Below are 25040 nucleotides of genomic sequence, written 5' to 3' on the forward strand. Positions count from 1 at the left end.
CCATGCACCGGCCTCATTATTTTGCGATAATATTGGAGATTATTTTAACGATTCGCCATGCTGGAGATGCTGCAGTGTTAGGACAGAGGCTCTCGTTTGTGGTGCACAGCACATGTACGTATGATTACGAAGTTGCAGTCCATACTGCAAGAGGTACACGCTCCACAGCTAGTGAAGGATTTCATCTTCATGCTCTGGTAAGTAGAAGAGCTTCCTTACAGTTGTATTACTGCTTCGCAAATGGGGTTTCTTGTGTATAAAGAGCAACGTGTGCGCTAAGGGATGTGCCAAGTAAAGCCTGGAAGATCCGTTAAGTATCGGTCATTTGTTTAGCCGGCTGAGTTAAATTGCTCGCGCATTGGCGGGATCGTGCATGTAAAGTTGCACAAATTTAGACCATTGCGGAACCATTCGCGTCGTATTGCACTTTTTAAGAAAAATGCTATGATTTTGAGATGAGAGGGAGGAGAGAGGGGAAAATATTTCCTCAACATTAATGTGGCTCGCCAGATGTCAATCAAAATATGAACCTGTTAGGTGTGAATTCGCAACAGCTTGTCTTGGAGCTTAATTTAAGCTACTAAGGAAATATTCTTACAAGTCTTAATGTCAACTATTTCTTTCAATCAGCCTTTTCAAGTCTCCTAGCAAGATCACGCATTTCAGTACGATTCAGACAAAGTGTACCCCTTGGTTAGTTTTGCCTCCCCTCCATATACACGCGCAAAAATTGTACTGATTCAGTGAGGAGAAATTGAGCGTCAATTTTGATTTCCTCGAAAGTTTCCTTGTTGTTCTTTTTTTAATAGCATCGCCTACCAGCGAGGAGATAATAATAGAAAGCTCTCTCTCTTGGATTTTAGAATGTTGGAGCATATTTTGGAATACAATTTCTGGTTATAAAACGTACGATGATCCCGTGTACTTCACTTCCGCAAGTGTTAGTCGTCCTCAGTACCAACATATTTTTACTCACCGGTTTACACCGATACAAATTCCTTGTTAAGAACTCTTACGTTCTGCGAATTCAAACTTCATTTGTCTCGATGGATATTTGACCCTCGCTCGTGGGATCCAAAAGATTTATATCTTTTGGTAAAAGAAAACAACACGATACACTATCTTGGGCGTATTCTTGATGTAGCATGCATTCTTGTATTTCGTATGAGCATCTGAATAGTTTCTAGCGTGGACTATTGGAATAGGAGAGTGACTTAATTTCCTGTTCCGAAAAATCTATTTTTTCTTTACTCAAACCGATACGCCAAGGTGAAGATTTCGCTTTAATATCGGTAGTAAGAATATCACAAGTCGGAGGAAATTGTTTGATGTGAGGTTTCACAGTGGTTGAGTCGTGATAACTACTCCTTTAGCAGATCCCGGAGTTAGAATGTCCTGTTCGTAAAGAGTCTATTTATATCTTTACGGTCAATAAGGAGGGAACAGACAGCTATGTACTGCAACGAGTTGAGAACGACTAAAACACCAATGCACCAACCTACTAAACCCCGAAATTTCTATTTTGGTACAGATCACGGTTAGTACAACATACCCGTACCGCTTAGAACAATTGTGTCCCATACGTCATTAAGTTCAAATTACCTGTGCTTCCTCGGAGGACTTTCTAGATCGCACTATGAATTAAATGTAGTTGGTTTTCTTGTAGTTAAAAAAAAGCTGAGTAGTCCTGTTCGTGACTAACTCGAGAAAGAAAACCCACTTGAAAGCGCCCCCGTCTCTGGCGTGTTGCTAACTTTGTAGCAGGCAGTAACGATAAAATATCCGGAATTGCTTCAAGTTTTTTCAAAGTTAGCTTAGCCGACTGACAAAAACAGCTTCCAACCTGACAGTTTCTGGCGATACACTGAGGAGGCGACCTTCTTCGTCTCCTTCTCGACCAGAAAATCGAATCCATTCCAGTGATCAAAACCACGAAGCAGATTGTTACGACAATGCTCTTCATAGTGTGTTTCGGTCAAAACTTTTGTATTTGCTTGGTGTTCTCGTTACCCTAATTCATCAAATTCTAGTAGAAGTCAATTACTTTCAAAGTCTTGAAAACACGGATGCACTTCTCTTGAAATAAAATACTTTCCGCTGCCAATTGGGAAGGAAACGACTTCCACTCGAAAATTTTTGTTCAAATTGTATACGCAAACTCCAGGTTTCAATATTTGACGGGCACGAAACGGTGGATTGTTTGTAGGAAGGGTATTTTTAGGGAATGTTCGACACGTTGAGACAAGTCTCATTCTCAAGGCAACATATTTATTTGTATCAGTAATTGCCTTCCGCTTTTAGTTTAATCAAAAAACAAGCCAACGAAAACATGATTAAAAGACAGAGATCTTCTTTAATTGACTTTTCTGCTTTGTTGTGATTTTTATCATTTGCTGGATTTATTTTAATTACCGCTCATCTGTACCGCTTATTTAATGCAACATTCCTTGCGTTCGATGGGCACAGCATTAAGAACGTTGGCATTAAGGGCTAATTATTACAGAAAAATTAAGGCAAAGATCTTACCACCTCCCTTAAGCTCAAACTATTTCAGTTCCCGTTATATTGGTAAACTCTATTGTACCTGCATACGTAACTTAATCAGAAAGGAGGCGCTGTTGGAAAGGTCCCTTTCACGGCTTTTGTAATTCAGTATTCGCAAACTTTGTTGCGCAATTAATAATGCATCGCTCGATAAATAATCTCTAAATAGGAAAACATCAACAAACTGGATCCAATAACTTTGTCTTCTTTTCAATCTTCACTCCATTTTCAGTGTCTTTTCTAGCGGTTTTTAACTTGTCTCTTGCCGTGTAGTAAACCACACAGTGTGTTACTTTTAGAGTTGTTTTCAGTGAACTGAAATTTTGATCGTTGAAGTTTTACGAAAGTTTTGCCTCCGTGATTTAAAGTTTTGTTGTGTGTGTTTATGACATTCAAGTCAAGTGGATCTGCAGAGGCAAGATATCAGCTTGGCTGGAATGTTCGGCGCAGCCTCACTCTGAGTTCATCTTTCATAACCCCTTTTAATCTTCTTCCCTTTAGTTCTATCGGCCTTAAAGACCTTTTTAAACTTTAGTTTGTGTAGTGTGATCGTCCGGGTGAGTGTAGTTCTGAAAAGAACTGTTGTTGGTGACTGACGTTTCGACTATCTGTGCGATAGTCATCTTCAGAGTCAAGTAAGGAATAGTTGTCAGTCGATGATGTTATAAAGTCTGGTCTGTTGAACGTGATTGGTCTGTTTAGCCGTGATGTGATTGGCTGGAAGACTCATGTAGAGTTTGTTAACAGTCATTGGTCGGTTTCGATCCGTCTGTTGTTTGTCGGTCTGTTTGTCGGTTTGTTCACGTCGTTAATGAGTCGTTTGTAAGGTGCTGGTAATTGTTGACATCTGTTGAGAGGCGTCTGTTCTAAGTTAGTGAACCAGCTTTCCAGAGTCAGTCGTTGAAAGTAGTTTGTACTGTAGGTTAAATGTTTGAAATTGGTAACCTACAGTACATTGGTAACCTACAGTACAAACTACTTTCAACGACTGACTCTGGAAAGCTGGTTCACTAACTTAGAACAGACGCCTCTCAACAGATGTCAACAATTACCAGCACCTTACAAACGACTCATTAACGACGTGAACAAACCGACAAACAGACCGACAAACAACAGACGGATCGAAACCGACCAATGACTGTTAACAAACTCTACATGAGTCTTCCAGCCAATCACATCACGGCTAAACAGACCAATCACGTTCAACAGACCAGACTTTATAACATCATCGACTGACAACTATTCCTTACTTGACTCTGAAGATGACTATCGCACAGATAGTCGAAACGTCAGTCACCAACAACAGTTCTTTTCAGAACTACACTCACCCGGACGATCACACTACACAAACTACTGATACTCCTGGGTTCAAACCATTTACTTTACTTTTTAAACTTTGTTTTAATTTTCATATAACTTTCTTGGTCAGAGTACAACTTTAGGAAAAATGTAATCATTGCTACTCCTCGCCCACTCTATTGAGTTCGTGTGTGTCAGAAAAGCAGATTCTGCGCGGCTCAGTTAATGTGTACATTCAAAGATCTACGTGATCTCTACAGGGTACAGCAAATTTCAAACATTTAGACGGCAATTCAACTTTTACAGTCTAATGAACAGCTTTTTTTCACGCTTCAAGAATCACAGAACAATCGTGAAACAGTAACAAATAAAAAAATACACCTATCATCCACCGGTATCCAGTCACCTCGCCACCAAGCAGACTCGCCACCAAGCAGACTCGCCACCAGCGAACTCGCCACCAAGGAACGATCTCGCCACCAACGTACTCGCCACCAAGTGAAGTCTTCTCGCCACCAACCACCAATAAAGAGATTAGTCGAGGACAGTAGGATGTTCGGCTGATAAGTCTGTACTCAAACTTTATAAACGTATGTTGTCGAAAGCACGTTCGAAACCGATAAGTTTGTTCGCTTGTCTGTACTCAAACTTTATAAACGTATGTTGTCGAAAGCGCGTTCGAAACCGATAAGTTTAGTTTTAATACAACTGCTATCGAGTTTCATTTCATCACTTATTTCTTCCCATGAAGTTTCATTTTCTCTCAAGTAAGTTTTTATTCCTCGCATCGAGTTTTGCAGTTTCTCCTCGCTTACGTGCAAAAGACAAACACGATACGTTTCGATGTCAATGAGTTAGGAACGGAACACATCTAACACGTCGCTGAAGGTCATAATTTAAATACAGACAAGCGCACAAACGTATCGGCCGATTTGAATTGTGCTCGTTCGAACATCCTACTCTCCTCGACTACTTTATTCTAGTTTATCTCTTTATTGGTGGTTGGTGGCGAGAAGACTTCGCTTGGTGGCGAGTACGTTGGTGGCGAGATCGTTCCTTGGTGGCGAGTTCGCTGGTGGCGAAAACGGCCGAAACCAAATATATTTTTATTTAGCCTTTATTAGTACTTGTTAAACGCTATACGTGCAATATAGCAACTGGAGCGAAGGCAATATTCCTCAGGACTAATATCATTTTCTAAGACCTTCACGTTATTCTCGTCTAATAATCGAAATTTATCATGATTTATTCTGTCTGGGTTTTTTCATCCGTCTCCAATCTTTCTCTCCACACGCCGAATGGAATTCATCAGCCTACAGAATACAGAAGATAAATTTATATTCATGCTAAAAAAAAACTGATCTTTACATAACAAATTGCTTACTGCAGAGTATATTTTACCAAGTTATTACTGACTGACAGCCTTTTTTTCATGAATGCTGTGTAACTAATTTTTGAATGTAGAAAGCGCCTAAATTCAGTTAGCGATTCTGTCGCTCTAGAGTCACAAGGTAAGCTTTTTCAGAGAGTTGCACTACTGTAACTAAAACTATTTTTGAGATACCGCGTAGCTAGTCCTTCAAAGGACCACAGGAATGTTTAATTGTGGCAACAAGAAATTATTCCGTCACTTGGTGATGGATTCCACTTAAAAGCGCGCCTAATATATATCACATCCTGTCGAAACTTCGAGTGACTTAAAAAACTTTGGCTCAAGAGCCATTAGTCTTTTTTCAAAGAATTCCCCGGCACAATGATGTAAGAATTCAAGACATACAGTCAAGGATTTGACCATGTAAGGTCATGAATTGGATTATATTGAAGAAATGTAAAATGGTTTCCGTGTTTATATAGCCTAATGTAAACACGCGGGAGGTTGGGAGAACAAGAGATAACCTTAGGAAGCCACGACGCGAAGCGGAGTGGTTTCCAGCTTATCGAGTGTTCTCCCAACCTCCCAAGTGTTTACATCAGGCTATGTAAACACGGAAACCATTCTGCATTTCTTTTATAAAATAACTAATGAAAGAGGAACGAAAACCGTGTTTACTTACGCTCACGTAAAATGGTTTTATGGCCAATCAGAGCGCGCGTACTATTTGAATTATTTTATGATGTTCGATATTATGGTTTCAATTCTCGTCACTTTTTCATAATGTTGGGGTTACCGGTCACCTCGCCACCAAGCAGACTCGCCACCAGCGAACTCGCCACCAAGGAACGATCTCGCCACCAACGTACTCGCCACCAAGCGAAGTCTTCTCGCCACCAACCACCAATAAAGAGATAAACTAGAATAAAGTAGTCGAGGAGAGTAGGATGTTCGAACGAGCACAATTCAAATCGGCCGATACGTTTGTGCGCTTGTCTGTATTTAAATTATGACCTTCAGCGACGTGTTAGATGTGTTCCGTTCCTAACTCATTGACATCGAAATGTATCGTGTTTGTCTTTTGCACGTAAGCGAGGAGAAATTGCAAAACTCGATGCGAGGAATAAAAACTTACTTAAGAGAAAATGAAACTTCATGGGAAGAAATAAGTGATGAAATGAAACTCGATAGCAGTTGTATTAAAACTAAACTTATCGGTTTCGAACATGCTTTCGACAACATACGTCTATAAAGTTTGAGTACAGACAAGCGAACAAACTTATCGGTTTCGAACGTGCTTTCGACAACACACATTTATAAAGTTTGAGTACAGACTTATCAGCCGAACATCCTACTGTCCTCGACTAATTATCTTTATTGGTGGTTGGTGGCGAGAAGACTTTGCTTGGTGGCGAGTACGTTGGTGGCGAGATCGTTCCTTGGTGGCGAGTTCGCTGGTGGCGAGTCTGCTTGGTGGCGAGGTGACTGGATACCAATGTTGGTGTGCGGCGTAGTCTACAAAAACGTTACTCTCCAATCATCGTACACGTACCAGCACTCAATTAAATTTACCTCAGGCGTGATTTCTGCATGTCTTTTATGTTATTTTCGCCAGTATGCATAAACTAAAGAACCTGAAATGGAAAGGAGTATAAGACATCCCACAACGCCTTGAGCTTAGATGCAGATTTTTTCCGGATCAGTTTTTTTTACATGTTGCCCATGCCAGTGAAGATGCATGATAATAATAATGATAACAATAATAATAAAAAATAATAATAATAGTAATAATAATAATACAACAACATGGGACCTAGAAATTCCTTGTGTCCGTAAACCGAATATTCCTCTTTCTTTTTGGACGAAGAGATTTTTTTAAGGGCGAAATTTGAAGTTAAGATTGCAAGAAGAGGGCACTAGGGTGCTTGTCAGTACTTATATCAGTTTTCCCTTAATTGTGCACTTAAAGAAAAAATGTGAAACTTTGATATGGATCACCGAGCCTGAGTTACTATTACTTTCTAAAAACAACAACAAGTTGCGCATAGATTTCCAAATGTTAAAGTATGTAACGGGTTTAACAACCGCAATAATTAATGGATTCTCTCCTTTTCAGGAACATTGCCCGCTTAGCAGCATTGTCTGTCTACAGAATAAAGTAAAAAATATTTATAATGCCTATGCTAAGGAACGAAACCAAAGTTGTTATTCCAACGAGCAACTGATTTCATTTGTTACTCTACTTAACATGAAAAAAAAGCCCGGTTTCGTTAAAAATTATGAAAAGCTTAAAATAATTATTGCCTACATTTTTTTCCGTGATGAAATGGCTTCAGATGGTGAACAGAAAGTTGTGTTCTCTTTCAGGTCGACTTAACACCAGCATCACGTGACTTAAAGGGAAGGGAACAGTCGCATCTCATTAAGCTTGACGTGCGGGAACCCCGCTTAAGGCGCCTACACCATGGGCGTGTTCTTGCCAATCACCCTGTCAATGAAGAGTTTGAAGAGCAGCTGTCAAAGCCATTTTACTTCCAGCAGAAAGATCATGGTACTATTACTGACGTTCTTTTCCCAAAGAGGTCTGAGTCTCCCGAAATTGCGGCATTTAAAAAGGGTAAGGCGAAGATAGACAAAATGTATTACCAGATTATTCCACAGTATCAGCATCTCAGCTGTTTGGAACTCCATATATAATTTTCGATGGACCGAGTATGCTCGTACTCAAACTTTACAACGATTTTAGAGCGGTTTAACTGAGGAACTGAGAAACTAAAGAATATTTCACGTTTAAGGCCTTCATCATATATTTGTATTAAACCTTTTCTATATAAACCACATTTGTAAATGTGGTTGTGGCTGAACGACAAACTGCCTAATCTCTCTTCGTCTTAAGATGGAACTAAAGAGAAACAAAAACAAAACACCGTTCACTCAAAGTGTTCAGGTTGTTTGAAATACGCCTTTCTTTTATTTTGATGTTTTTCCTTTTGATGTTTTTCAACTGGAATTGCAGATTTTTTTATTTATTTTAGGGTTGTGTTATGCACGGGAATAAAAAGTGTTCCTTTTAGTTAGCTCAGGCTTATGTACGTAAACTCAATCCAATATAATTAACCGGTATGGTTATTTTGTCAAGCAACCTACGGTTTTGTACCCTCTGCTCATTGTTTGACAACAGGTATTGCAGGCGCATTTCAGCTTAACCTTGAGGACGCGCATAGATACAACATCTATGAAGTACAAGAACACGATGATTCTGGTTTCTTTCGAACAAAGTATAGTGTGATGTCAGCCAACGATACACACGCTCATTTGCATCGCACCTGGACGAACCAAGATTACGAAAAGTTTGCAGACGGCACCCCGGCAAAGGTAGAACACAAGGTGCAGTCTCAGCACAATGCGTATATTCATGTGAAAGACGGAAAAGTAGAGAGAGTTCACCGTACTAATGAAGCATTTTTTAGACCAGCCAATGGTCATCCAAGGGCCGACAATTTCGAAGGATTTAAAAGCCAAGAGCAAGACATTGAAATGTCAACAAAGGGATACAGCAAACTGACGTTAAGATCTTGTCTTGGACCTGAACACCATCGTTCCAAGCGATCAGCAACAGAGGAACAGCATGTAAAGATAGATCGTACTCTTATCAGAGACAATCTTTTGTTTTCGGATACTGAGAAGATAAACTGGTCCAAGATCGGTGGAGAGAGGAAAAAGCCTCGGCCTTTCTATGAAGTGTTGCGCTGTTTCACCGACAAAAGCATGAAGGAACGTCAAATTGCTGATTGCTCTAATGAGATGCATCGTATGGTTCGCGAAGATGAAGACGCTTTTCGAACAGTCAGTCAACTTGTTCGGAACCGAAGTCACCAAAATATCTCGTCTTGGGCAGTTTATATAGCAGCACTTGCCGGTCATGGAAAGTACCAGGCCCAAAACACTCTGGCGCAAGCAGTTAGGGCAGATTACCCTCGACCTCTCAGCAAAGAAGAGTATGAGACACTTCTCATCGGAATTTTTTACTTACCAGAAGGTCCACTTCACTCACAACTCTTTGATGCCTTGTTGAACCTTGTGTCACGAGAAGAGAAAGGAGATGAAGTCACATCTACAGCGATGCTTGTCCTAGCCGGACTAGCTGAAAGAGCAAAGAGATCGGGATATAACGACACCTTATGCGAAAGCGTCGCCGAGATGATCCATAACAGGTACCAAAACAGATCAACACTGTATAATCCCGACAGCTTGGACCACGAAATACAGCTAAGAGACCACATCTGGGCTTTTGGAAATCTCGGACATCATTCCGGACTTCCAGTTATCCTTAAACACATTGACCACGATAACTCTGGTATACGATCGGCAGTGATCTCAGCATTGCGCAAGCTTCCTCCAGAGCACACGAATCAACACTTGATGAATGCACTATACACAGACGAACACCCTGATGTCAAAACTGCCGTCATTAACATCTTTGTTGAGCGTCATCAACATTTGAGCGACTCAGTGGTAAAGGGCCTAGAGCATGCGTTGTGGCACGCCCCAGAAAGCGAAACTCTTGATTCTAAGATTATTCAGCTTGTTGAAAATCACGGTAACCACCCTAAGGCACTATACTTGAGGAGACGACGACGTGCAATTCATCGCCAAAAACGTGCTCTCTTTCCATTCCTCCGTCCAAGAGAGTTTGCTCTTGGCCCGTCAGAGCGATGGTTGAAGACCTATGGCGGGAAGTGGCTTGGAGCCGAATCAATCATACAGTTTATTAATCAGGTAAAACTAAGAATTGGCATTTTTGGGGGAAAATTTGAGGTTAATCTTGACAACCATGCGCATATCAATGCTTACATTCTCAAGTTTGGATTTGAAGTCGTCCGAGGTAAAGCTGCTTTTAAGGCATCTGCCAGTTTTAAGAATGATTTCCCGAAAGATCTCATCCAAGCCATCGCAGATGCTGGAGACGATCTCCTAAAGCTGTTTGATAGTATTACGAGCGTGATTACTGAACAGATAAACCGGTTTATCGGCAAGCTTGCTGGTTATTTACCGTTGCACATCGACAAATTTATAGAGTTCGTCAACAAGCTCGTTCAATTTGTGCAGAATTTGGTGCAGCCTTTACGACCGATTAATCTGATGGGAAAAATCATAAAACTTACCAAAGATGTTCCAAGCCGCCTCAAGGACTGGAAGTGGCTGGCAGTCATAATTAAGAAAATACAGCAAAGTCTCGGAAGGCTGACTGCCGTAGATGACGTTTTTCAAAACGTCATTGCAGCTCTGGACAACATCCTCAGCATTGTGGTTAACATAACCAACTATTTGCCCCATAATCTGCCGGGAAATTTCAACATCAAGACACTCCTGGACATTCTTCGATCAGTCTCTGTCGACCTGCATTTTGACAAAGTCAAAGAATATTTCAGTTCCCTTGGGATTTCTGTTCCTGGCGGTTTCCGTTTACAGCTTCCATTCAAGTTCTCAATCCGCCTTTCGTTTTCTCTAAAAACATTTCAACAAATTTCCTTAAATCTTCTACGGTTTGCCAATCGTTTCCTGGATATGTCTTCTTTGCTTGATTTTCTCCAAAGCATTAGATTCCCCAGGTTACAGTTACCAGACATGAACCAACGATTCCCTTCTTTTCAAGGGGGCGGTTTCAACTTTGGTCTGCGTTTTGATTGGCGAATCAGCCTTAAGTTCAAGCTCAATCTGAAATCACTGGGCTTCCAGAATTTTATAACTATTTTAGAGAAACTTGGAGTCTTTTTAGTTCAGTTCAAACTCCCGGGTTTCGATCTCGAAAAGTTTTTTGAAGAAATATTACCTGGCAAGAACTTAGATCTTGGAACACTTTTCAAAGAACTTTTGGGCGAAAACTCCAACTCGAATTCTACTAATCCGGGTGAAGTTCTGCAAGAAATCCTAGAGCGTCTTATTGACGTACTTGATGTTCAATATAAGAATGTCTCAGCACTAGGTGATATAACAGATTTCTTTCAGGAGCTAGGGCCGGCAATGGAGCAGTTCACGGAGAAAAACGTACAGCGTATCTGTGGAGTGTATAATCTGGCTTTGAATTCATCCCAGGAATTTATGGAGTTTGGAGAAAAAGTCGAGCAGGAAGGAATTCAGGTGCTTCAGCTCGTGGAGAATACTACCCAAAGTGCACTAACGGAACTACTAAACTTTACTGGCCTTGTAGATTCTCTAATAGACAAAATTCAGCGTAACTTCACCACGGCTGCCAAAGGATTCGTCTCAGACTCGCTGAAAGAGCTCACTGGCAAACTGAAAGATATTCAGAGTCTTGCAGATGATATAGTGAGCTTTGCCAACGGGACAACCTCAAAAGTCAATGGTGCATGCACCAAAGCGGCAAATTTCTCCGCTGACGTAATAGACAAAGTTCAAGAAAATGCCCGTGAAGCACTTGGGGAGCTAGGATCGTTCATTGGACCTGTCGTGACTAACATAAAAACGGTTGGAGGAGAGTTGAAATCCGCTGTATCTAATGTCGAGACGTGGTATGAAGAGAACATGGCGGCTCGTGTCGGGAAGATTTCTCGCGTTGCCCAGATGATATCAGATTTTATTTCAATTCTTAATACAAATAAAGGGTTTCTGAAATCCGTACGTGAAATAGCTGTTCAAATCAAGGAGGCTATAGCGCGTCTCCGGAATCTTCCAGAGTACGCGAATAAAGCAAGGAAAACAGTAGATGATATACTTAACTTTGCAGACAAGGCTCAAGACTACGAAAAAGAGATCCAGAAGCTTGATATTAGAAAGCAGTTTGGACTTGACTTTGATCAGCGAATAAGAGATGTCTGCAACGAGTTTAAGACCATCGCGGCAGAGACGCTCGATAAGTTTAGAAACTATGACATTGTCAAAGAAGTTGATACGTTTTTCAACAAAGAGACCGATAAGCTCATCAGCAAAGCCGTGTCCAAGTTTCTTAGAATTAGAGGACCGATCAGCAAGATGCTAGACGAATTACGAAATATCAAGGCCATGGTGCGTGCAGTGATGGGTGTCTTAATAGAGCTTAAGCCTTTCACCAACAATTTTTCGCCAATTCTAGAGACGGCAGGTAAACTACCTGACTGCAAGCAGATCAAGAATATACTCGTAGAGAGCACTAAACCATGCGTCCGCAAAGCTTTTGGTGTTGGGAGATACGTCATCGATCAGTACAGGGACTTCAAGAAAGAAGTGAGAGTTCTATATGACATGGTTCCCGCTACATGGAAGAACTTTAAAATACAGAATTGTATCAAGGGTGGAACTTGCATTTCCAAAGCTTTTATCGATCAAGCTAAAAGCATTAAATATAAAGTAGATGTGCTTAAAGATAAATTGAAAGAAGCGAGTGGCTACACTGACCTGCTTGAAACTTGCAAACAAGGGGTTGATAACATCACAGCTGTTATCAACACGGTGAAACTATTAGCGGAAAAAGTCCGGAATTTCTCCCTTAAAGTTGATGTTCAAAGAGTAAAGGCGGTTTTCCAAAAGATCACCGGCCGACAGGCTGAGAACATCGAGGGGAGTGGGATTCAAAAGCGCTCCATGAAAGAAGTGAAGGAACGAATCGAAAGAATTGTGGACTATGTTCAGAAGGCAAGGGAAACTGAGAAGAAACTGGAAGAATTGCTCGAAAACACATTCAAAGCAATGAGAAATGTCTACGATGATGCCGTTCTAGAACATATCAAAACTGTGCAAGATGTGCGTTCCAAACTTAAACTATCATACGAACTTTGGAAAAAGACAAAGAATATAAACCACGTCTTGCAAGCACTAGACACTGTTACCCAAAGTGCCACACAATATGCTGATAGCTTAAAAGGTGTGACGAATTCATTCTCGAGCCCAATCATCGACCTCTTATCTGAAACGGGAGAACTCAGTGATATCGTGAAGCCCTATCTTGACAAATATGCCACCAAATTCACCGATACTGTAACAAAAGTCAACAACTTTTTGGACAAGGTCACAGACTTTCTTAACAAGCTACAGCTACGACAGAGAGGATTAGACCCAAGGGCCTATAAACCATGGGAACAAATACCCTATTGTTCGGAGGAAGTTTGTGTACGATCAATCAAACGATCCTCGTCACTTTATTTAGAGACCATTTTCACTTGGAAGTTCCCACATCTAGATGACCTTTCCTCCATGGACAACAGTGGGCGTTGGCTGACCCCAGGTTTGTTTGATGACTATAAAGTAGAGGGAATCTCATGGCTTTCCAAAAGCGAGGTTATTTTGGGTATGCATGGAGTCTCTAGCAACAAAGGGAAAGCATCACTTTTAGTAGTTACCAACTTTGGTTATGGAGTCAAAAAGATAATTCAACTTGGTAGTCAAGGAAGCCCTCTAGTTGTAAAAATAGGAGGGGTAGCTGTTGCTCGAGATTACATCTGGATCAGTGATAGCGCGTCAAACAAAATTTATTCCGTAAAGAAATCTAGTGTGAGAAGTTTGTTCTCGTCGCCGAAGCCATCTTGGGTTGGTTTGTCCAAATCTGCGTCAGTTGAAGGTACGGCATCTTCTCTTTCCTACTATGAGCCAAACAATGTCTTGTGGGTAACAGACGGCAAAGGTGGAAAGGCCTACGGCTATAAGCTATCCGCTAATGGGGATCTGTCTCCTTCCGGCTTAACACCCGACAAAGTAATCATCGTTGGAGCAAACGCACAAGGCATGGCTATCGTCAAACAGTTCAGTACAGAGTATGTTTGCATCTCGAAATGTGCCATGATTTCTGGTTTCCAATGTAAGCTGGAGTTTCATGACATTAGTGGTGGTGATGAGATCGGAGAAAACACACTCTCTAGAGTCGTCAGAACTCCGTCAGGCTTAGAGTCGGTCTCCAGAGTTGACAATGAAGTAATCGCAGTTGCGTTCTCAAGTGGTACTTATGCAGAGAAAGATAATGTAGAGCATATAGGTGGTGACTTTGAAGAAAGATATTTCTATTTAAGACTTCCAATTTTGAAAATGACTTTTGGAATCCAAGAGAACTGCCTGTTTTTTACGGTTATGAAGGACCACATTCTGCGACCGCGGAGGTTGTTTCCATTTGGAGACATGGTTTGCGGAACTACAAGAAAGCGAAGCATCTCACAAGAGCTATTGGAGTCTGATGTTTATTCTGAGCAACTGGAAGAAGATCATAAGAATAATAGGAGAATGCGCAGGCAAGCATCAGATCTCGGCTCGTGTATGACCTTGTTCCGTGGAAATGTTCTTAGAGGATATCAGAAATTGTTCCCTGAATATTCACAAATCATCATTGTGTTTGGCATACCAGTAAGACTGTTCGCTGGGGCTGGTGGCTATTATAGTGTTGACTATCAAGGGCACGTTTGCCTGAAAGACAAAGTTTTCAGACTTGGTCTCATTCCTGGAGCTTGGATATCTGTATACGCTGGTGCTTCTTTATCAAATTTTCTCGTAGAAGCTGGAATTACGATTGAGGCAAGACTTCTAGAATCCTACTTGATACCAGAACTGAGAATCAAGATTAATAAGTGGCCGCTTAAAGCTTGCATTGAACTTAAGTTACGAATGACTCCTCTTCGCATCAGAGTTTGGTTGTGGTACAGAGTCCGACTTTGCATTACAACTAGATGCAAGTTGTTTGGCTGTACGATTAAGATTAGATGGTGTTCGAAGAAGACTCTCGCGGAGTGGTGGTGGTCAGCGAGAATGATCGACCGGACACTCTTTACAAATTGCCACCAAGATGTTGACACGACGCCTCCTATTGCTGGGGAATGTACGGCAAGGCAAGCAGCTGACAAAAAATATTTTGTACAGTGGCATGGATTCTACGAAGATACTAAAATCAACAACTACCACGTTAGGATAGGATCCATTCAGGGTTCTGGCGATGACTACTCTGCATGGGTGGGAACATCTTTAAGCGTAGTTGTCAACGATCTTCCAATAATGCATGGACGAGATGTGTATGTCAGTGTATTGGCGACAAATGACATGGGGCGTGACAGTAAGTTAGTTAACTGCCCTAAATTTACGGCAAGACGTAAGAGTCCTCAGATTCGGTATGTCTACGATGGTGTCAGCGAACATCAAGATGAGGATTATCAGTCAGATACATACGCTTTAGGTATGAACTTTGCCTTCAAGAGCAATATAGAGGATATCGCATACATAAAATGGGGCGTATCGTCCTCTAGCAGCTGCACGTTTGATGAAGATGAGGCAGATATGGTTCCCTTGACCACTCTCGGTGATTCAAGTACTATCCAGACTTCTGGCCTGAATTTGAATCATGGAAACAAATATTTCACACGCCTTTATGTGGTGGATTTGTTGGGACTGAAAGCAGTCATGTGCAGCGATGGTATTTTAATTGACACAACACCGCCTTTTGCCGGGTATTTCCAGGATGGTGCTGGTGAAGCCGATGCAATGTTTCTCCCATCGCTAAGGCGCGTTCGGGGAAAATTCGATCTTTTCAAAGATCCCCAGAGCCCTCTGGTGAGATATGAGTTGAAGATTTCCAGAAACAATACCGATGAAGACGTTACCTCATTTGTAGATATTGCTCTCACTCAACAGACACCCTTAATGGATGGCCTTTCTCTTGAAGCTGGTTTAACTTACAAACTAGTACTCCGTGGAACAAACGCAGCAGGACTTCAAACAGTAATTGAGACAAATGGATTTGTGCCAGATAATACACCGCCGTATTGCGAAGAGACTGCTATTGACGTAACGAACGCTGAAGATTTGTTTGATGTCGACTTTGTTAGAAAATTGAGCAGTATTCAAGCAAAATGGAAATGTGTAGATCAGGAAAGTGGCATCCGCACACAACTGGTGGGAGTTGGTACTTATCCAGGAGGAGATGACGTGAGAGCATTTGAAGATGTCAACTTTGCCACCCACAAAGTCATCCAAGGTGGTATGCTTGTTGCGAGTTTCTCTGATGTCAACATTCTTCCGCGAGTTAGATATCACGTCACCATAAAGATCATAAATGGAGCTAACCTTAAGAGAACTATTTGGTCTGATGGAATTATCATTGATAATACACCGCCCACAGTGGCTTCACATTACATTAAAGATGGAGTAGAGGGGAAGGATAAGAACTACACCAGCGAAAGATACACTTTTAGTGCACACTGGGAACAGGCATTTGCAGACTCAGAAAGTGGCCTGGTTGAGTACCGCGTTGCTTTAGGGACTAACCCTGGCTTCAATGACATTAAAAATTTTAAGACCGTTGGCTACCAATCCAGAGTGACCATTTCAGGTCTTCTCCTAAACAGTGGTCAGCGTTATTTCGTTACAGTTTTTGGCTGCAACGGGGTTGGTATGTGTATTAATGGCAGTAGCAATGGAGCCATTGTCGACTTTATTCCTCCACACACTGGAAAAGTCATTACCGGACTAACAGGTCCTCCTCAGTTGTTTCAGTGGATAAGTAAATCGGTATGGGCAAGATGGAATTGGTGTTTAGTGGATGAGAAGAGAGTATTTGGACCAGTCGACTCTAATCAGTGCAGCAACGACAGCTTCTACGATGTACATAGTGGCATTACGGGTTTCGCTATTTCAGTAGCCTCTTTGAAGAATGATGATCTATTAGCATCGCCTAAGACGGCTGGACGGGTTAGGGTTACTGGGCGCAACATTGACCTCGAAGATGGAATGTACTCAGTGGTTATTGAAGCCAAAGATAAAGCAGGTCTTGCTGCTCGCGGTTTGTCAAATACGTTCATCGTTGATACTAGTCCCCCTATGATAACGTACATCCAGCATGGATATTTCGGCGAAACGTTGACAGTTATTAACACGCCGCGTATTAGGTTCAGAGCATATTTAGAAATTGAGGACGATTTATCAAGAGTCGCGACGTACAAGGTGGGAGTTGGAAGCTATCAGGGGGCTGATGATGTCATGAGATTTCAGTTGATTGCATTAAGTAAACCAGAGTCTTTACTGAGAGCCAATTGGACAGCGCCAAACTTGTTGTCCATTGAGAATAACCGACGATATTTTATTACCATTTGGGCCATTAACAACGCTGGGCTGTTTAGCATCAAATCATCACCCCCTTTGCTCTCCGACCAAGAACCCCCAAAGGGCGGAATCGTCCTAGACGGATGGGGCTCAGCTGATACGCAGTATCAAAGCCACTCCACCCTTTTCCGTGCCCATTGGTATGGCTTTACTGACTTCTCTGGTGTTGAAACAGTACTATTAGGTTTATCGAGCAAGCCAGACTCAATCAGCTGCAATGTGAAAAAGGAAGAGATTGTTCCATCCAATTCAAATTATCATGTCTTATTTGGGCTGAACTTGACTTCTGGTCGGAGATACCACGCATGCCTCAAGATGACAGACAGGGCCGGGAATCAAGCGTTTTTTCACTCTAACGGAGTGATTGTGGATAGCACTCCTCCCCTTCCAGGCTCTGTGACCGATGGAAGACCTGGAATGGAAATTGAGGTGCAAATCGAAAGTTCAGTTCTTCGAGCCTCTTGGTTTAACTTTACCGAGCAAGAAACAAAAATATTAACTTATCACCTGGCATTCGGCACGTCTCCTGGAGCCCAGGATGTGCAAAAATATAGAGATGTAGGGCTCGTAAACACAGCTGCAAGCTCTAGATTACAAATTTCAGAGTTGACAAGTGGTAGTCGTTATTATGCGACTGTGATTGCATTTAATCTGCTCGGTATGCCTAGTACAATGGTTTCCTCCAAAGGCGTTTTGGTGGATTTCACACCTCCCTTTTTCTCAAAGCCTGTTCTCGATGGTGCCGATCCAAATCAAGACCTAAGTTTTACTACTGGAAGTTCCTTAGCTGCCACATGGACCTGTGATGATCCAGAAACATCTTTAGCGTCCATAGAGATTGCCTTTGGCTTACAGCCTGGAGAAGCAGATGTTATGAACTTCACAAGCCTGCCGGTTCACAAAACATCGTTTACAGTAGGGGGCAATCTTCAACGGGGATATCGTTACTTTGCGACAGTAAAATGCATAAACAATGTGGGCCTTAAAGCAATTGCTCTTTCAAACGGCGTTGTCTTTGATGACAGTCCTCCAGACTTAATTTATGTCCAAGATGGGGAATACCAATACTCTACAAGAAACTTGACTGTAGAATTCAAATTTGCTGACTCGGAGAGTGGTGTAAAAGAATACACAGTGAAAGTATTCAGCTCAGTCGACGACGTCAACGGATCCTTCAGTTTAAACGGCAATGTTTCCACAGCGGCTTTGATGTTGGCCAAAGATCTTGATAGTGGAAGAAGGTATTTTGTCAATGTGACAGCAGTGAACGGTGTCGGGTTGGAAACTACTGTGAAATCAGATGGATTTACCGTGGAGACGTCACCTCCAGTATGCTTCCATGTATGGGATGGTCTGGGAGATATTCAGCAGGACTTGAAATACGTTTCAAGATCCACCAAACTGAGCATTTCATGGGTGTGCTTTGATAATGAATCTCCGATACTTCGCTATCGTTTCTCAGTTAAAAACTTGCGCACGAGCGAATACGTTATTCCTTTTTATGCTTTAAAGACACCTGTAAACTCCAGAGGTTCTGCAATAATAACAGGAGGAGGCCGAATTTCAGCAGAGTATGAAGAAGGAGAAACGTACGTCGTTGGTATTGAGGTTCTTAACGCTGTCGGCCTGTCCTCAGTAAATTGGACGGATGGAGTTATCATTGATAGCTCCCCTCCTGAGGTGAACGACTTGAAATTAACATATGATCCAAGTAATGATTCTGTGAGCGCTTCATGGACTGCGAAGGATGACCAAAGTGGACTCGAGTCTGTCGCATGGGGATTGGGAACTAATCCAGAGAATAACGACATTAGAAACTTCACAAAAGTGTCAATTTCCGTGACAAGCGTTTTGATTTCAGATATTTCTTTGTTACTTGGTGGGACGTACTTCTTGAGGCTCCTTGCTGTAAATAAAGCCGGGTTATCTAGTACAACAGCATCAAATGGTGTCGTAATCGACCGAACTGCGCCGGACCCTGGCTTTGTGGTTGCTCAGCATGTTTTTCCAAGCAACTATGATCGCAACAAGAATAAAATACCAGGATCGTTGATGGTGGTAACTTGGACAGGCTTTACAGATCCTGAAAGTGGTATTAGACAGATTAGTTGGGCCGTTGGTGAAGATCTTTCGCTTAAATCAAGTAGTGGTGATTTCTATACCGATGTCATCCCAGACGACTCAGTGGGCGGAGTGGTGATCAATAATCAAACCCTCGTCGGAAATAAGACTTACTTCGTCTGCATTCGAGTTAGGAATGGTGCTGGACTTCAAAGAACTGATTGCTCGTCTGGATTGTTTGTCATACTTGGAAAGTTTTCTGCTGGGGTAGTGAGCGATGGCCCAGTAATTTCAGCGAAGGATATTGACTTCCAACTAGACGACAAAGCAATTTGGGCGCACTGGAGTGGCTTCAAGGATCCAGTATTTGGTATCTTCAGGTATGATTGGTGCATTAGGGATCAACCGCCTGACCCTTCTGGATCTGATCTTTGTAAGTGGCCATTCTTGAAGTCACATCATCTGAAAACGTCCACTAACCGCTTCCACAACCTGACACTTGAACACGGCAAGAAATACTATGTCACAGTGAGAGCTGAGAACTACAGAGGAGAGCATGTCAGTGCTTCATCGGATGGTGTTGTTGTCGATCGAACGCCTCCAATAGGAAATTCACTTCAAATATCCCCCACAACTGGAAAAGGAAGTTTGTACGTGAACGCACCTTCTGCCCCTGTAGTCACGTGGTCCATAGACGATCCTGAAAGCGGTATAAGCCATTTTCTTGTGGGTGTAGGTAGTTTCCAATTCCAAGACAACTTGCTAGGGTTTCAACGTGTAGACAGCCTTAGTCGTTCCATCGACTTGGACCAACTTAATTTTACTCTCCACCAAGGACTGGTCTTTCACGTAACAGTTATTGGAGTCAACATGCTTGGCCTGAAAACCACTCTGACATCACAGCAAGTTGTAGTGGACTGGACGCCACCACAATCTGGTCTTGTAATTGATGGAAATCTTACCTCCACAAGTAGTCACGAATTCTTCGATATAGATTATCAGTACGAGAATGGGGTACTGTCTGCCCACTGGAGGGGATTTCAAGATACTGAGAGCGGTGTCGTTGAATACAGCTGGTGTGTTGGAACAATGCAAGGTAAGTTGTTAACTTTTTTATACTCGTAAAACGTTTTTTTTTCCTGAGAGTATCTTATTAAAAAAATAGAAGGTTTTCGGTGTTGATTCGTTAATGAACATGGAAATTATAGAAACTAACTTTTTTGTATGGCTCGGCAATTTGGTGAGGTCATGACGTCTCTAGGCCATCTTATAGCGCTTGAATCTATACCCTATGTAGTTTTTACCTCGATTCCTTCAATAATTTTGAGATGTTTTGTTGAGGTAGAAGCATTTAAACTCGCAGCATTTTTAGTCAGTTTTTTCTTCTGTTAAGGGAAGATCTAGAAGCTTTGTTCTAATCAATTTTTCCCAAAAAATTCATATAATTGTCTTGAAAAGTTAGAAATGAGATTGCATTTCATACATGACTCTTAGGGTAGTTTTTTATTTCTCCCAGGCGCCTGCAACGTACACAACATGACGTCTGCAAATATCCAAACAAGAGCGCATCATTACGTTGACCTCAAAGAAGGTCAATGGCATTTCTTTACAGTTGAAGCTCTAAATGGTGCTGGATTAAAAGAAACAGCTCACTCTGATGGCATTATGCTGGACAGAACTCCACCAAGCGTTGGGGAAGTTTTACTGGCTAGTGAAACTCAAAAACAAGCAGATTCGCTGCCTCCCTCACCATCAGGTGCCCGTCAGTTAGCAAGATCTGCATGGGACACACGAGCTGATGCAGATCAAATCGACGCTTTTGGTGTTTCGTCCTTACGTACCTCCTCATCTGTCCAGTGGTGTAACGTTTCTAATAATTCTTCATGCAACATCAAGCAACAAAGTGATCGTTTGTTATCGTTTTCCTGGGAAGCACCTTTCGATAAAGAAAGTGGAATTTCTTCTGTAGAGTGGTGCGCCAGCTCAACACTGGTGTTATGTGATATTTTCCCATGGACAGATGTAGAAAGAAGTAGAACGTGGATCAAGCATTCTCTTTCGCACCCACTTGCATCAGGAGCTATAGTATTGATTAGACTTAAGGTGACAAACGGTGCCGGCATGATATCGACTGCAATCTCTAAACCGCTGCTTATTGATAATACTGAGCCAACAAAGGGTGCCGTTATAGTAGGAAAGACAATGGGAACTGAGTACCTGCGTAAAGAAGAGCCTGTTACGGCAGATTGGAGCGGTTTCTCTGATCAAGAGAGTGGATTGAGTCGCTTTGAGTGGGCTGTTTGTCATGCTGGTTCTACAAAAGACTGCATCACTCCGTTTGTCGATGTTGGACTTAAAAGGAGCATAAGGAATTCTGCTCTTGACATCAAACCTGGAGTTTGCTATGTTGTCGTGGTGCGGGCCCACAACAAGGTGGGGTTTTTTGGTGAGGCTGTGTCTAATCAGTTCATGCTTGACCTCACAGCACCAATTTCCGGTATTGTATACGATGGCTCGGACGAGAGACATGATGCAGCACTACAGATATCTGAAAGTGAAATCTCCGCCAATTGGTCGCCGTTTTCAGATTCTAATAGTAGAATAACCGAGTACGAAATGTGTGTGGGAACAGCACCAGAAAAATGCGATGTAAGTGACTTTGTTAGTTTTGGAATGGCTCTTAAAGGTACAATCATCGGTTTAAGTCTGAATCACTCTGGGCGATATTTTGTCACTGTTAGAGCAACGAACGAAGTTGGCTATAGCAGCTTGGCAGCCTCTAATGGCATTCAAGTTGACAGTACTCCTCCTGTTGCGGGCAAAGTCAGAGATGGGAGGACACTTGTGGACATTGATTTCCAAGCTGGCGGTGCATTTATTTATGCCAACTGGGACGAGTTTCAGGATGTAGAGTCTGAGGTAACCAGGTACGCATGGTGCGCTGGAACAATAAAGGGAACCTGTGACATCATTCCTGAAACGGATGTTGGTGAACACACTGCTTTTGGTCAGCAGATTCGTCCTTCCTTAGCTACAGGAATGGCTGTGTTTGTGACAGTTAGCGCATACAACGGTGCAGGGACAGTTACAAGGGGGTCTTCGGACGGTGTTATAGTAGACAGCACCCCTCCTGATATCTCCCAGGTAACTTAATATTAATCATTAAATGTTACTGATAATTTCATATTTAGGTCCTCTATGACCTTCATTTGTTTCGTATCAATCCTCGGAATTTCACTTACTTTTTGTGAATGAAAATTATTCGAGAAGTATGTTCCAAAAAGTTGTCTTTTCATTTTACTTGCTTAAAAGCCCTATTATTATATTATTAGGTCTAGAAAAACAACACGTCAAATCCTTTCAGCCACAGTTAATGTTTTACTTGTTTCTCTTTAAATTCACATAGGTATTCGACCTACAGTTACGATCGCCTTTTGGTGATAAAAACTACATAACTGCCAAAGACGCTTACTGTGTCAGCTGGGAAACAAAGGATATTGAAAGTAGTGTATTAAAGAGCAAAGTGTCCATCTGTTCGGCCATCGACGAGACCAACTGCTTGCTAAAGCAGATAGATGCTGGAAACCGTACTATAATTTGCATTGCTGACTTAGAGCTTCAAGAGGGCGTGAAGTATGTAACAACAGTTCTTTCTACAAACGTTGTTGGTGGATCTAGCAAGTCGTCATCGGATGGCTTTGTGGTTGACTCAACTTCTCCAGTAGTGGGTGAAATCATGCACGTTGAGAATCTACCTTTAGGAGAAGGTTCTGAGGTGTTCACCGACTCGGAGATATCGGTGGAGTGGAGTGGATTCTTTGACAAGGAAAGTAGAGTCGAGAAATATTATCTTTGTGTGGGCACCCAGCCTGGCGAATGTAATATCATGAACTTCACTGACCTAGGTAACGCTACTAGTTATTCTCTGCAAAACCTGCAGCTTCTTCAAGGCGAGACGTACTTTGTTTCTATAAGGGCAAAGAACAGAGCTGGTCTGGTCAGCGACGTTAAGTCCTCAAGTGGTGTTATCGTTGACAAGACAGGTACTTTGGGCAAGTTCTCATTTGAAAGCATGGTTAGGATTATGATATTAAAAGAACGTGAAGCAATCTTGATAATTAACATGTTCTTTGCTACCTTCACCGTAAGTTGATACCTTAACAGGAATAGAGCTGTAGAGCTGTAGAATTGGGTCGCAGTGGAGGAATTTCACAGTCCGTCAATATCTAAAACAGGCTAGGTTATGAGCAAAGGGAAACTTTATGGGCTCTTCCGGTTTTTTTCCTTTTTGTTGATGGAGTCGTTGTTTGGCTGCTTTTGCAGCTTTTTTTTTGTCTTAAGCACGTTCTCCTTGTCCTCGTCCATTTCAAAAACGATATGGTTTGTTGTTCCTTGCAGGTCCTCTATCTGAAGGACAAATTATGGATGGAACAAAGAAAGGTGCAGACATTGACATTCAACAAAGCAGAACCCACATAGTAGCTCACTGGAAAGCATTTGAAGACCTTGAAAGTGAAATCATTCGTGTCACGTGGTGCGCCGGCTTGTCACCAGGCTCTTGCGATCTTGTCAATGAAACTGAACTTACCACATCCAGTACGTCCGTGAGCAAGGTTCTCGTTGAACCCGTAACGAATGGTGGGCGGTACTTTGTCACAGTGAAGGCAATGAACGGTGCAGGTGTCCAAACCTCACTGACATCGGATGGAGTGACAGTGGATGAAACGCCACCAACATCCGGGAATGTTTTTTATGGAAGTGACGCAGATGTCAAATATGTGAATGGGGAACAAGACATCCGTGCACATTGGTTCAACTTTGAAGACTTAGAATCTGGCATCGAATCCTACGAGATCGCTTTATGTGACGTCAGGAACTTCTCCTCCTGCCCACAACCTTTCATTGGAGTGGGACGAGTTACAAACGTTTCAGTAACAGGTGAGCTATATTTAATGTGTACAAATTACGATATATACGTCTTTATGGGTGGGTTCCCGAGAGCAAATGCTCAGTGATGTTACAACTGCCAAGAAGAAGTCTTGCTTTGTACCACAAATCTTCCCCGCCTTTAATGAAATGCCACTCCAATAAAGTTAAGTCTAAGGTCATTTGCAGATAGCGACATATACCGCTCACTATTAATTCACCATACCCACATTGTTCTGTTTAATTTCAGGGCACTTCGTGTAAAAGCAAGATTGAATGTTTTAGAATTTAGGTGATAGACTGAGTGAAGAGTAAGCAGGTTTTTTCTGACCGGAATGTTTGACTTTGATATATTCTTATCAATTTGTATGCCTTAAAACGTCCTACAAGTATAGGGGTAATCTTCATGTTTTTTCCTGTAGGATTGGACCTCGAGAGTGGCGCTCAGTACTTTCTCATCGTTAGAGCCATAAACTTCGCTGGTCTCCATGTTCAAGCTTCCTCCGATGGATTTACGGTTGATTTTACCCCTCCTTTGGCAAGTACTGCAAGAGTAGGAACTGGAATTGAGCCCGCCAAATACCAATCAGATTTGACGAAGTTGGTTGTAAGGTGCTGTACACAATTCGCATTTAGCTTTTAGGATGAGTTGTATGCTCGGTCACGATTAGACAATGACGTGGTGGCTGATATAGTTTTTAAGACTTGATTTAAAAAGGACTTAAGTTAATCCTTGTAAAATCAGCACATGTACATGCACATCTGCAAG

General features: G+C 42.0%; 1 protein-coding gene across 1 annotated transcript in view; it reads left to right on the forward strand.

The window, feature by feature from the left end:
• Window positions 1-25040, forward strand: part of LOC113669565 (uncharacterized) — a 34960-nt gene continuing 9920 nt past the window's right edge. Inside the window, exons 1-7 of the mRNA XM_089204603.1 lie at window positions 1-197; window positions 7583-7832; window positions 8397-20441; window positions 20862-22489; window positions 22752-23388; window positions 23744-24283; window positions 24694-24883. Coding sequence (XP_089060729.1) covers window positions 3-197; window positions 7583-7832; window positions 8397-20441; window positions 20862-22489; window positions 22752-23388; window positions 23744-24283; window positions 24694-24883 — 15485 coding nt within the window. The 5' untranslated portion in view covers window positions 1-2. The remainder of the gene's footprint in view (window positions 198-7582; window positions 7833-8396; window positions 20442-20861; window positions 22490-22751; window positions 23389-23743; window positions 24284-24693; window positions 24884-25040) is intronic.

Source organism: Pocillopora damicornis, chromosome 4, assembly GCF_964200805.1.
Source record: "Pocillopora damicornis chromosome 4, jaPocDami1.2, whole genome shotgun sequence".
In the NCBI taxonomy this organism is placed as follows: Eukaryota; Metazoa; Cnidaria; class Anthozoa; order Scleractinia; family Pocilloporidae; genus Pocillopora; species Pocillopora damicornis.